Raw genomic sequence first — 14,867 nt, forward strand, 5'->3', positions numbered from 1 at the left:
CCAACCAAGGCAGAGAGGAACTGAACCATCACTGACTAGGGATGAATTTCTTGGTCTGTAAATCTAAGCTACAATGTTTTAACTATGGAGAACCTAAATATTGAGTGTTATAGAATTAGTTCATACATGTTTGATGGTTTACTGACCTTTTCACCTTTATGTCCCATCATACCCTAGAAAAATGGAATACAAATGCAATGAATTATTCATGTTCAGTCAAGAAATTTCACTGTAAATAGGGACAAAATTCTGCATACTTTATTGTTATTTCATATGCACTGATGTATAGTTCAATCTTACGAGTACAATTATTTAACACAAACCTTTCAAACCAAACAAAGAATTGCAGATGCTGGAAATCTGAAACAAGAACAGAAATTGCTGGAGAAACTCAGCAGGTCTGGCTGCAATTGAGGAGAGAGAGCAGAACAATTGTTTCTGATGCAGTGACTCTTCTTCACCAGAATTATCTCAGCAAATCCTGTGAGATGGGAACCACTGAAGTGCTTTCTCAGTTTTTACCATTGGCCATAATGCCCATATACTTTTCTTATCTGTGTGCCCATGTAGAGGGGAAGTTTATAAGGAGGTTAGAGTTTTAACTTGTAAATGTACATGTTGAAGTTCATAATTGTTTATTTGTAGCTACATTCTATTTATTTGCAATAAATAGTCAATTTTGTTAAGTCAGAAATGTGATCCATACTTTGTCAACATGGCTCTGAAAGATATGTAAATTGGAAAATTCTGTATACTTTTAAAAGTCATTACCTTTTGTGATGACTCAGTGGATGATGGAACTTGATTTTCAGTGTGCTTCCCTAGTGAGGTGTAACACTAACAATTTAATGCCACCTGCAAACATGGATATACAACTCTATTCCTTTATCAAAGTTGTTAATATAAATTGAGAAAATCTGAGGCTCTGGTGAGCACCACAAACACAGCTTTTTCCCATTTAAACCAACTTGCTCTTGTTATATTTAAACCAATGCAAAAAGATTATCTCCTGTGCGCATTTGTTTTACTAAAAATGGCTCCTGCAGAACCCTACATAGTGTTCTGTTAAGAGATTAAAGAGCTTTGTGACTAATGCTGAAATACTTGCACAATCCCTGATTGAAGTATGCTCTTTTTAAAAAAAAACATTCATCTCTTAATTGAAATAAAAACAGAGAATGCTGGAAAAACTCAGCAAGTCTCCAGCATCCTGTGTTTTTATTTCAGATTTCCAGCATATACAGTTTACTCCTATCATTTCATACATGGATGAGAATAGTTTCTCTTCAGGCGATTTTTAGAAACCATGGACGTAGCCTGCTAATACAGTAATGCAAATCGATAGTTTCTAACTCAGCTATTATGCTGTTACAGGACAGAATTTTATTCCCAGTCAGTAAAATTCCAGCCAAATTCAAATTCTCTTTTATGAGCTGCATTATGGTTCAAGGACACTGAATACATTCGAAGTTGGAATCTGCTGTGACAGCCACTGGTAGCACAAAAAGGTACTAAAACTAATACACAAACCCTTCCCCCATGTGAAATTGAAATGTTAGGTTATTAATAGTAAGATACCAGGGAGTTATTTGAAAAGTGTAAGCTAATCTCAGGGTTCAGGTGTCAGTCATAAATGTCTTGAATTGCATTTTCACAATTCATTACATCATCTGAGCTCCATAATTGGATTTCACCATTGTGCTCTCTAACTAATTTAAAATATATATTATTTTTGTTAATTACACAACTCGATTAGCTTTATGATACTGATGTTGTCCCAGGTTTTGTGGGATGTTACTTGTAGCAATTTATTTTTAAAAAAGGTGATATTGACAGATTACAAAGCTGCTCTTCGATTTTGCCAATGACACATTCTATATAACGGCTATGCTTGAGTCTGTTATATCAATAATTCCTGTGTCAGGCTTTTGTGATATCATATTTCAAACAGCTTTCCACTTGTGCATATATTTTAAAAAAATTCATTTCCATTTGACTTTAGGAACAAGTTGTCTTTTTTCCATTAAGAGCACTATAGATAGATTTCCGCACCATGTGGATGCCACTCAGCTGCATGACAAGTTTAGAGAGAGCTGCTATACCTGTCTCAAAAGAACAGCTGATTGTTGCTGTACATTAGCTTCTCGGGTTTTGACTAAGTGAAAGATTAGTTTCTTCCTAATCCACCTTCCTCAATAAGTTATCTCGAAATCTCAAAAGGCCATAATATGTTGCTGGAAGTTCCAGCAAAGATTCAACAGAATAACAAATGACTCAGGAAATGCACTGAAGCATTTTGATCATTCAAGCATGCTCAAGCCCAACTCTAAGACATATTCCCATGCCACATCTCTTTTTCATGATAATCACTGAGAGAGGAGATTTTCCGCAGTCACTAATACTGATTTTCACAAGTCTCCTGTCTAGACTAAAAAAAACTGAGCAGCTAGCTTGAAATTAAATGAACCAAGTTAGAGTCAAAGTAAGGTTTGTTTTCATTCCTATTGAAATGTCAGATCATTCTCTGATCCTCTGAGAAACTAAAGTATGCAGTCATGAACACAGCACCGAGAAGAGCTATGTTTTTAAAGATGCTGTCCTTTGAATTAGATGCTAAACTTGATCCAGTGGGCTAATGTAATGGTGTTTGAAATCCCATGATACTCTTGAAAGAGCAGGGAGATTCCAACGTTCCTCCCTTGAGCAACACCCAGTAACAAATTAATTGATTGTCCTATTAGTTGGATCTTTCTTTACACAAATGTGTGTTCCATTTATCTAAGGACCTGTAATTCAAAGTAGATTAGATTCTCTATTAGGTGGAAACAGGTCATTTGGCCCAACTAGTCCACACCAACCCTCTGAAGAGTAACCCACCCAGATCCATTCCTCTATATTTACCCCTGACTAACACTATGGACAATTTAGCATGGCAAATTCACCTGACTTGCACATTTTTGGATTGTGGGAGAAAACCCATGCATACACATGGAGAATGTGCAAACTTCACACAGACAGTCACCCGATGCTGGATTCGAACCCAGGTCCCTGGCACTGTTCAGCACCACTGAGCCACTGGACCACCCATTAAGTACTCCCTTCTTTGTGAACAGCTATGACGTGGTATGGTAATATATAACTGTAGCTATTTCTTTTGTTCATTTGTGTAAAGTGTAAATTTATTTCCCATTGGAAACTTATTGATTGAGTTATTTTTGCTGGTCTTGTAAGTTTTCTCGATCTATCACTGGAGTGTGAGTGGTCACGTTAAAGTTGTGTTTGTCTAAGCACCATGTTCCGGCTGAGGAAGAATTTTCCTGCAGGTGTAGTTATAAGTTACTCAATGAGGAAACCTAAATTCACAGCTGAGGTGGCTGCATTTAGCTGTTGTGATACATTAATACACAAAGTTGCTGCCATGAGGAGCAATGCTTAATATAGACAGCGATCTGTATTGTTGCATTATTGAATTCAGCTATTGTCAGCTTATAACCTTGACTGGAGACAATATTTTCTGGGTTAGGATTGGAACGATCACTCTGATCCTTACAAGGTCATTTAACAAACACTAGCTAATTCTGAAGATTACCTGGGACAGCCTTTCCTGTACCATCAGTTCAGCTTGTACTGCCTTAGTATTGCCTTGAGTAGAGGTGACAAGATTTTGATTTGATTTATTATCGTCACATGTACTTTGGCACAGGGAAAAGCTCTGTTTTGCATACCCAGGCAGGTTACACCATACAATGTGCATAGAATAATAGGACAGAGCAAAGAATGCAACATTACAGTTGCAGAGAAGGTGCACAGAGAGCATAATCAACATCAAATTTAAAATTTGAGAAGTCCATTGAGAAGTCTAAAAACAATGGAGAAGAAGCTGTCCTTGAATCGATTCATATGTGTGTACAAACATTTGTACCTTCTGCCTGACAGAAGAGGATGGAAGAGAGTACAAACAAGGTGGGAAGGGTGTTTGATTACGTTGGTTGCTTTCCTGAGGCATCGGGAAGTATATTTGGAGTCAATGGATGGAGTCAGTGGATGGGAAGGCTGGTTTGCGAGATGGATTGGGTTGTGTTCATGACTCTCTGTAGCTTCTTGTAGACTTGGAAGGAGCATTTGCCAAACCATGTGATGCAGCCAGAGAGAATACATCAGAGTCCTTGTGAGCATGCCAAATTTCCTTAGTCTCCTGAGGGAGTAGAGACATTGCTGCGCTTTCATCAACATAGGAAAACAAGGACAGATTTAAGAGGGACTTGAGCTAAATTTGGTTTGTTTTAGGGGCCCTGTCGATAGCAGGGTAAGTGGGAGAGGTGTGGTTGGGTGGCAACCCCACTTTGGCAGTCTGTGGGAACCAGGTGCCACATCTTTAAGTGATAAGCTAATTGGTTGTTGCAGGAATAGCATGCACTATTACAGTGGCTGGTTGACCCCAGGAATTGCTAGTTGAAGGGCCAATGATTCAGTTAACTCAGTGGCGCTAGTGAAAGCAGTGGTCACTTCTGGAACTGCACATGGAGGAAGTGACACTGAAGCACACCACCCTCCCAATGAAATAAGTGCCTTCAGAGATGCAAGTGAACCAGTGCTCTTGCTTTGGTGTCTCCAATGCCACTGGGGCTGACCCCCCAAAAAACAAAGTGTTATTCAAAAGAATAGCCCTCTTTCAAGTTAGTCTCTGAGCTATCTTGGATTAGCTTGCATTTTCCTCACAAGATGGAAAGTCCAACAATGCCAGAGGGTGGGGAGGGGGAAGAGGCTTTTAATTCTCCACCACTGACAACAAATAGTTCATAATCCATTGCCATTTTACAGGCCCCACCACAAACCGACCAATCTAAACACGACTGATAAAATTCTACCTTTTGTGATCTTTAGACAAAATGTCACATAAGACTTTCCTACTGTAGATGATGATCCAGATTTATAATGACAATTAGCAAAACCTAATGTAACTTATTGTGTATGTATTTATGGAAATATAAATGAGGCATTCTGAAACCAAATAAAATCTGTTGTACTGACTTTAATTAAAGTTACAGCTAAACAATTACATAAAGTGAGGCAAAATTTATAGCCTAAATTACATTGACTGATAAAGCATTTATTCTTCCACTAGCTGAATATTAAGAAAAAAGCTGAACAACACGCTGGAAGGCAAGGCTCTTTCCTTGGGCAATTTCATGAATAGATACTGTGTGTATAAAGGCATACTCTGATCCATAGGGAATAAGAGCTTGATTATAGCAATGGTCTAAGGCAAAAGTGCTGATAGTTATTGGAGGAACAATCATATCTTACCCAACATCAAATGAACTTAATGTCTGAATCTGCACAATCTAGTTCATTTCCAAACTGCTGCAGGCACTAGCTAAGTATTTCTGTCATTAAATGGCACATGCAGGAAAGGCAGATACAAACCTTCGGGCCCATTGGTCCTCTTGCGCCTGGCAATCCCATTAATCCTTGATCACCCATTTCACCCTTAAGTTAGAAAACAGAAATTACTCATTGTAATTAACACTAAATTGCTGGATCATAATGACACAAACAGCCTGGACTATATTTCTAAGTAATTTCAATGTAACAAAGGAGAATCATATCATAGAATCATAGATTCTTACAGTGCAGAACGAAGCCATTGACCCATTATGCCTTTTACCAGCTCCTGAAAGAGCTACCCAGATAGTCCCATGATGACAGTGGGAGTAATGGGTCTTGATTTCTAGAATGCAATCCTGGTGAGTCGTAACATAAGAAAGATGATCCTCTGTCCATGGACCCTGCATTGGTGGAGGGGATGCATCTTCTTCCATCTAGATCCATGTATCCATTCCATCTGTCCTTTGGGGTGACCTGGTGCTGCAGGATTTGCTCATTCTGTTGCTGGCGCAGTAGCAGGTAGTGCTCGTTCTCCTCTCCACCTCATCAGACATAGAAAATGGAGCTTTAGCGAAGCTTTAGCAATAAGGAGGGGGATCTGAATGTGTCTGAGGCACAAGAAAGTGAAGTGCCTTTAAAGAAGATGGCAATCACTTGACAAGCGGCGAAAGCACTCTCCAATAGAAGAAATGATTTTAACATCAGTCTCTCGAGATCCTGAGTGCAACTGATCAAAGCCTTCTCAAATTGCCAGTTTCAGTTAAAAAGCACTTCCTGCTGTACTTCCCCCAGTGACTCTGGCAAGGTACAGATACCATTTGGGCTGTTGGGAAAGAAGGAACTAACAGTTTGCAAGGATCTAAATTGTCTTTTTAATTTCCTACATTGTTTTCTTGTCAGATTCATTGAAGTTACCCACAGGGCTTGGAACTATTTTCAGGGGGACTTCCTCATCCTACAAACAATGAAATCTGTCTCTGTCTGGTTAGGAAGTTCCTATATGGCATGATTACACTTTTTTTTGTAAATATAGTGATCTTTTAAAAAAGAACCTGCCCAAAATGGATGCCTGTAATAGAAACAGCAATGCATTATTTCAAATGAATTTTGTTCTGTAATTGTTAACATGTTGTTTCTTATTGATCACGCTACTTCTTCCTACCCTCTCAAATCTAAATTACTGTGCCACTGGTTTGATGATTAGCAGTGCTACTCTGTCAAGTAAGTGACAGAGTCCAAGTATAACAATTGTTATCATTCTCTGTACTCAGTATAGTGAGAAAAGTAGTTTGTTCATGACTTCAGCATATATTATCTGCAAAAGCGAAAACTTGACAATGATCCAATTCTTGCCTTAACTCTCATGATTTCATTGAATCACAGACATTTGCAGTACAAAAACAAGCCATTCAGTCCATTGCCTCCATACCGACCAACAAGCAGTTGTCCATTATCCATAATAATGCTGTGATTGAAACCAATCCCACATTCCATTCTTGGTCAGCAAGATCAGGTACTTCCAAGCACAAATCCAAAATAGTTTCGGTTTTTACCACTGTGGCAGGAAGTGAAATCCAAACCCTAATACTTTTGGTTGAAATAACGTCTCGCAAATTACTCTCTAATCCTTCTATTAAATACTTTAAATCTTTGGCTGAGCTTATTGGCCTCCCACCTAACAGAATGAGGTTCTTTTAATCTATTTCAATTAGGTACCTCTTACATTTTCATACAATTAAATCTCTCCTCAACCTCTTATTTTCCAAAGAAACCAACTCCAACCTATCTGAGCTTTGCTCATAGCTAAACATTCTTCTTTCTGAGTAGAATCCTTGTAAATCTGCTCTTTACCTTCTCTGGTGAGGACAACCTTCCTCTAACATGGTGACCAGAACTGTATGTGGCACAAAATTCTAGTTGTGGTCTTGCCAGTGTTTTATATATTTCTGGCACAGCTTTTCTGCTTTTACATGCTATGTCTCAACTAATAGAGTCATAGAGATGTACAGCACGGAAACAGACCCTTCGGTCCAACCTGTCCATGCTGACCAGCTATCCCATCCCAATCTAGTCCCACCTGCCAGCACCCGGCCCATATCCCTCCAAATCCTTCCTATTCATATACCCATCCAAATGCCTCTTAAATGTTGCAATTGTACCACCCTCCACCACTTCCCCTGGCAGCTCATTCTATACATGTACCACCCTCTGCGTGAAAAAGTTGCCCCTTAGGTCTCTTTTATATCTTTCCCCTCTCACCCTAAACCTATGTCCTCTAGTTCTGGACTCCCTGACCCCAGGGAAAAGACTTTGTCTATTTATCCTATCCATGCCCCTCATAATTTTGTAAACATCTATAAGGTCACCCCTCAGCATCTGACACTCCAGGGAAAACAGGCCCAGCCTATTCAACCTCTCCCTATAGCTCAAATCCTCCAACTCTGGCAACAGTCTTGTAAATCTTTTCTGAACCCTTTCAAGTTTTGCAACATCTTTCTGATAGGAAGAAGACCAGAATTACACATAATATTCCAAAAGTGGCCTAACCAATGTCCTGTACAGCCGCAACATGACCTCCCAACTCCTGTACTCAATACTCTGACCAATAAAGGAAAGCATACCAAACGCCTTCTTCACTATCCTATCTACCTGCAGCTCCACTTTCAAAGAGCTACGAACCTGCACTCCAAGGTCTCTTTGTTCAGCAACACTCTCTAGGACCTTATCATCAAGTGTATAAGTCCTGCTAAGATTTGCTTTCCCAAAATGCAGCACCCCGCATTTATCTGAATTAAACTCCATCTGCCACTTTTCAGTCCATTGGCCCATCTGGTCCAGATCCTGTTGTAATCTGGGGTAACCCTCTTCGCTGTCCACTACATTTCATGTGTACTATTTTATCTGTTTGTTTGGCTACCATCAGAAATCTATGGAGTAGTACTCTAAGGTCTCTGTACATTTCTCAGCATTCTTGTATTTATTATATGTGTTTCCTAGCTTCTTGGCCCTACTAAATGCAATACCTTTCATTTCTCCCATTTCAGACATCTCTACTGACCTGACAAGTCCATTAATATTTCCGTGGAAGTCTATAGATGACATGACTAATTTTTAAACCATCTGAAAACTCTTAATCACATCCTTACACTTAAGATTGAATCATTAATATATAATATTGAAAATCAAGATATCTCATTCTGTGTCCTGGGAATCCCACTGGAAAGGAGTCTTCCCGTCAAAGAAACATCCAGTAATCATTATTTTTTTATTTCCTTTCCTGAGGCAATTTTGGATCCAAATTATCACTTTTCCTTGGATTCTGTAGGTTTTCACTTTTCTAATTAATCCTCATGAAACGCCTTGTTCAAATTCACATAGACTACATCACGGGCTATTCTCAACAATCCTCCTTGTTACCTCCTCAAAATATTTCAGTCAATTTAACTAGACAATATCATTCCTGTTCTCGATTAATCATGTCTTTCTAAATGATGATTGATTCTATCCCTCAGAAGTTAACCAATAGTTTGTCCATTGATGAGACTAGGCTGACTGACCTCCAATTATCCTTCGCCCCTTCTTTTACACAACACTCCAAATGTTCTGGCCCCTTGCCCATTGCAGTGAGGATTGAAAAATGATGGTCAGGGTTTCTATCATTTCCACCTTAGCTTTAAGCAGCAGAATGCATTTCAAAAGTGTCAGTGTAATTGTATTGCACTGCCTTTGAGCACTAATGGATCAGAGCACTGAAACACTTCACTAATTAACTTAAAACAAGTTCCCACACAGTCCAAAATTTATTTTGAAGTCAGCAGTTTGCTAAAAAGACATTGAAGTTCTACATATTAGCTAAGCAATATTTTTTTGTTATTGTCCATTACCTAATTCATTTATGGGATTTACTATTGAAGAAGCAAATAGATTACTAGACACTAAACCCATCAAAGGGTGTAGGGACAAAGAGGGAGTATGGTGTTAAAACACAGGATCAGCCATGATCGCATTGAATTTTTTGCAGCAGAGACAATGGACCAAATGGCCTAATTCTGCTCCCATTTTCTAAGTTTCTATGATAAAGGTAATCTCAACATTCTGTCTGGCATTCATAAGCTGGAAGCAGTTGGATATGTTTTTAAAGAAGACACTCTATGTCTGTGATAAATGAAACTGAGAATGTGGAAAATGAACGCCTCTTACCTTGGGCCCAATTGGTCCTGGGGAGCCTGCTGGCCCTGGCAGTCCATAGGGGCCTGGTAACCCTGTTCTCCCCTTCAAAAGAAATGTTAAATAATCAGTCAGATTTCTGTATTTGAAACAGAATCAAGGAAAAAAATGTCATCCAAAAAGCTGTGAGTGCGCATCATCCACTTTGAATTATCAATAGCTAAGAATTGATTGTGTGAGTGTTTTGTGTTACCAAGCAGAGGATGCATCAAACTAAGTGAAAATATTTGTAACCAACCTATTCAGACATATTATGACACACCTCTGGGGCAGGTGGGATTTGACCTGGATCATCTTGTCCAGATGTAGCAACATTACCATTGTACTATAAAAGCCTCATTATGCCAAGTGTAATATTGTTGTAAAACGTCAGCAATTCATGCCCATTAGCTGTGAGGTAAACAGAACACAGAACCATACTGCTAATTCAAACAAACATATGTTAGGAAATCTCATGGTAAAACCATATCATGTTCCATCAAATTATATTTTGAATATTGTGTCCAGTTTTGATCATTGAAACACATGGAAGTTATTCAACACTGAAGAGGGTGCAGACAAAGCCACAAGGCTGGTTCTGAGAAACTCTTTCTTTAAAGAAATGCCTTTCTTTCAGTAAAATGGCAGTTGTACTGAGTTCTGTGAAGTGATTTTTGTCCCGGGGCTGAGCGAGTTTTATTGCTGTATCTTGCCAAGCTCGCCACATTAGTTACCGTCTCAGCCCTCCCGGTGAGAATCATGTCTGATTTCTGCCCCATTTTACCACGCGCCATTCCCGGAGCAACTCATCGCTCAGCGGCAAAAGGCAAAAGTGAGGACTGCAGATGCTCGAAATCAGAGGCTAGATTAGAGTGGTGCTGAGAAAGCACAGCAGGTCAGGCAGCATCCGAGGAGAACCAAAAGCCCTTCATCAGGAATCCGAGATCTTTCCTAAGGCCAGCATGCGACTACGCCATCTTCCAGTGCCCAAGTGGCACCTGTAGGAGGGTTGGCATCTGAACGTTGTGCTGCCTGGCTGTGGAAGGAGTCAGGAGAGATGGCAGAGAATGGCGCCACATTTCTCCGAGATAGACCTGGACGTCCTTGTGGAAGGGATGGTTGAGATGAGATGAATCCTCTTTAGAAAGGACCGGCAGGTGTGGCCATACCTGCCAGTCCATGCCAGCCTGGGTGGAGATCGCCGCCCAAGTGAGTGCCATTTCCAGACTGAGAAGCACTGAGCAGCAGTGCAGGTAGGTCAATATCCTTCTAAGGTTTACCAGGTAAAACCCTACTCTCTGCACTCACCTCCCACCAACATTCATGCTCTGACACTCCCTCTGTCACATGTAACGTCTTCCCTCACTCACTCTGGTAACCCCCTCCACATCCTCCCATACCTCTAACTTGTATCTTACTCATTCAATCCCTTTATGCCATTAAGGAGAAGACATCCCACAATAGGGCAGAGTGACATTAGGACAGGGTGGTGGGGTGCTGGATATCTGTATCCTGACCCCCTCTGAGGAAAAGATACTCGCTCTAGCAGAAGTGGACAGGGACTGCTCTTGAGGGGATGTGGAACCATTAATATCCTCATGCCCGAGTAAGTAACATTTGTCAGCCCCTGCAATGGTCACATTAACCAGGCATCACCCACCATACTAACCTGTAGCCATTGCACCTTCTGCCTTTTGTGTCTTAGAGGTGGATTCGTGCTCCCAAGAAACAGCCTGTCTCCCACAGAGGAAATGTCCTCGGCCTCCCGAGAGACAAACACGTTGAAAGGTCCGTCTTGTAGACTGCGGCTAGTTGGAGCGCTGTCAGAGAGCAGGTACTTGCTCACCCCCGAGCAGGACTAGGCCCTGCATGTCCAGTAGCACAGAGAAGAGCAGCAATAGGCAGACACCCAGGAGACATGGGTCCTCAGCGCTGAGGAGCTGGAGCAATGCAGCCAGTCCTGCCACTGTCTGGCTCCTGGATAGGTTGGCAGCTGCCACTCTCAGGGAACCCTGGAGAGTCAATAGTACCTGCATGCCTCCAGCCTATTCACTCATCCTCAGGACCAATATTGGGGCAAAAGGGGGAGGTTGAAGCCTTGACACTAATCCAGGTGCACCCCCCTCTCCCCCCCAGTAACTTGGCAATGTTACGAGGCATCCAGCTGAACAAGGAGATTAGATTAGATTACTTACAGTGGAAATGGGCCCAACAAGTCCACACCGACCCACCGAAGCGCACCCACCCAGACCCATTCCCCTTAATTTACCCCTGCACCTAACACCACGGGCAATTTAGCATGGCCAATTCACCTAACCTGCACATCTTTGGACTGTGGGAGCATACCGGAGCACCCGGAGGAAACCCACGCAGACAGGGGAGAATGTGCAAACTCCACACAGTCAGTCGCCTGAGGCAGGAACTGAACTCTGGTCTCTGGCGCTGTGAAGCAGCAGTGCTAACCACTGTGCCACCGTGCCGCCCATGAAGGATGCCCCCCCCCCAATAGTCTCCAATCTCTGTGGAGGTGACCAGGCCCTCCCCCTCCACGCTGCTAAGCCCTCCCACCCCTGCCCCCGGCCATTGGTCATTCCAGACGAGGAGATTAACTTTCCTTGGGCAAGAAGACCTTTGGCATGTCTGACCTGTCCAAACTCCAGCACCCCCCACACACAACTTCCCCAGCCTCACTGGGGTCTTCCTGACCAAACATTCACAACAGGATCCCTCCAACTCATCTGCAGAGCAGGTGGAATCGAGGGAAGGCAAAGCAAGACCAATGGCATGTGGGTACAATGGCTGGTAATGTTATATAAGCAGTTTACCTTCTTCTTCACACACAATCTACGTAAATGTTTTGTTTTAATTTTATTTGTGTTTTAGGTTTATGTGGTCATGTCTCTGTGTTGGCTCTAGATGCTCCTTTGTACCTTGGCAGTATCACACTTTGGGTATTAATGAGGCACACTGGTTGGGGCTATATGATGAGCACTAAATATATCAATGTGGACCTTGGGTAATAATGTGTGTGCATGGCATTGGCTCAGTCTGGCATCTTATTCACCCACCTCCTCATCATTGCCCACAGTTTGGTTGGCAGTGTACACAGGAGTCTAGAATGAAGGACAGTAATAATAGTAACAGTAGTAACAGGGAGGTGTAACAGTAGTAACAGGGAGGTGTAACAGTAGTAACAGGGAGGTGTAACACACTGATGATCAATGCAGTAGCATGGCCAGGGAGTGTGTGGACCCTACATGCCTCTGTCGCTAAGGTATCATGTGTTCAGGCCAATGTTGTTTTCATGTAAGTGCCCAATGGCTGGTTGTAGATACAGGCCCCTCCCTTACAAATTGATTCACTTACCCTAGCCATTGCAAGGCCCTCTGTGGCCTCTCTCCACAATATTGTGTTCGGTCCATGTTCATCACTATTGCAGCGACAGCGAGTGGATTTTTTTTTGCCAGTGACTTTCAGCCTCGGTGTTAACACTTTTCTGAGGCGTCCACCATCAGCCCCTCCTTTCTAGATGCCATTCTGTCAACACCACAGACTTCACACATCTCCAGGTCATCACCTTGTACATATGCCTGCAACTGCCTATCTATCACCCCCATTTCCCCCAGCCCCTCTTCCTTTCTGCAAATGGAAGTGACAGCATGACTGTGGCCCACCCTTTCAACCAGACCTGTCAGTGTCTGCCCTCATATGCCCAGACCCCTGGCTGGGGGATATATGTATCGAGAGTGTGGTGCTGGAAAAGCACAGGAGGTCAGGCATCCGAGGAGCAGGAGAATTGACAGTTCGGGCAAAAGCCCTTCATCAGGAATGAGGGAAGGAAGATGGGCAGGTGGGACAGGTCATGAGGATGGTGCTCAGCTGGAAGGTTGGAACTGGAATAAGGTGAGGGGAGGGGAAATGAAGAAACTGGCAAAATCAACATTGATATTATGGGCTTGGAGGGTCGTGAAGCAGAAGATGAGGTGTTTGTCCTCCAGGCGTCAGGTGGTAAAGAAGTGGCAATGGAGGAGGCCCAGGACCTGCATGTCCTCGGCGGAGTGGAAGGGAGAGTTGAAGTGTTTGGCCATGGGTTGTGGTGCTGGTTGATGGTCTCTGAAGCACTCTGCGAGTAGGTGTCCTGTCTCCCCAATGTAGAGGAGACCGCATCAGGCGCAACGGATACAGTAAATGACGTGTGGAAGTGCCGGTGAAACTTCGATGGATGTGGAAGGCTCCTTTAAGGCTTTGGACGGAGGTGAGGAAGGAGGTGTGGGCGCAGGTTTTGCAATTCCTGTGGTAACAGGGGAAGGTGTCGGAAGGGGAGGGTGGATTGTTGGGGGGGGGGGGGCGTGGACCTGACGAGGTAGTCACGGAGGGAATGGTCTTTATGGAAAGCGGATCGAGGTGTGGAGGAAAATATATCTCTGGTGGTGGGGTCCATTTGTAGGTGACGGAAATGGCGGAGGATGATGCGATGTATGCGGAGGTTGACGGGGTGGAAGGTGAGGACTGGGGGCATCCTGTCCTTGTTGCGGTTGGAGGAGTGTGGTTCAAGCGCAGTGATGCAGGAAGTGGATGAGATGTGCTGGAGGGCCTTGGGCCTCCTCTATCGCCATTCCCTTCCCACCCGCACCTGGAGGAAGAACGCCTCCAACCTCATGGCATCAATGTGGATTTCACCAGTTTCCTCATTTCCCCTCCCCCTACCTTATCCCAGTTCCAACTTTTCAGTCAGCACCACCCTCAGTCCTACCTGTCCAGCTTGCTTCTCACTCCACCCTCCCCTCCGACCTATCACCATTATCCCCACTTCCATCCACTTACTGCACTGTCAGCTACCTTTCTTCCAGCCCCAACCCCCCTCCCATTTATCTCTCCATCCCCGAAGCATCCAGCCTCATTCCTGATGAAGGGCTCCTGCCTGAAACGTCGATTTTCCTGCTCCATGGATGCTGCCTGACTTGCTATGCTTTTCCAGCACCACACTTTCAACTCTAATCTCCAGCATCTGCAGTACTCATTTTTGCCTGGTGGATATATGTGTCCAATGGCACCAAGGTGTACCCCTGGACTAGTCCTGATCGAGGCAAAGGGCTGACTGTGATTGGCTCCCTGGAGCACTGAGGCACAGGCCCCCTCTGCAACGCCATCCCGACTGGATGCCTAACCACAGCCAAAGCCCAGGACCGATAGGAGAGGCTGCTGTTGACTAGCTGTGCTGGACTGCCCTGATTGACTGATATCCCCAAGGACTTTGCGGTAGACTTCTCCCT

The 14,867-nt window shown here is 43.2% G+C and overlaps 1 protein-coding gene across 5 annotated transcripts in view; it reads right to left on the minus strand.

Annotated features, from left to right (window-relative positions):
- Positions 1-14,867, minus strand: part of colq (collagen-like tail subunit (single strand of homotrimer) of asymmetric acetylcholinesterase) — a 115,994-nt gene that overhangs the window by 54,316 nt on the left and 46,811 nt on the right. For all 5 annotated transcript variants that reach the window (XM_060825381.1, XM_060825382.1, XM_060825379.1 and 2 more), the window contains 3 exons: positions 9,589-9,660; positions 5,428-5,490; positions 147-173 (listed from right to left, as the gene is read on the minus strand). In XM_060825381.1, coding sequence (XP_060681364.1) covers positions 147-173; positions 5,428-5,490; positions 9,589-9,660 — 162 coding nt within the window. The remainder of the gene's footprint in view (positions 1-146; positions 174-5,427; positions 5,491-9,588; positions 9,661-14,867) is intronic.

This window comes from Hemiscyllium ocellatum, chromosome 5 (genome assembly GCF_020745735.1).
Source record: "Hemiscyllium ocellatum isolate sHemOce1 chromosome 5, sHemOce1.pat.X.cur, whole genome shotgun sequence".
Lineage (NCBI taxonomy): Eukaryota > Metazoa > Chordata > Chondrichthyes > Orectolobiformes > Hemiscylliidae > Hemiscyllium > Hemiscyllium ocellatum.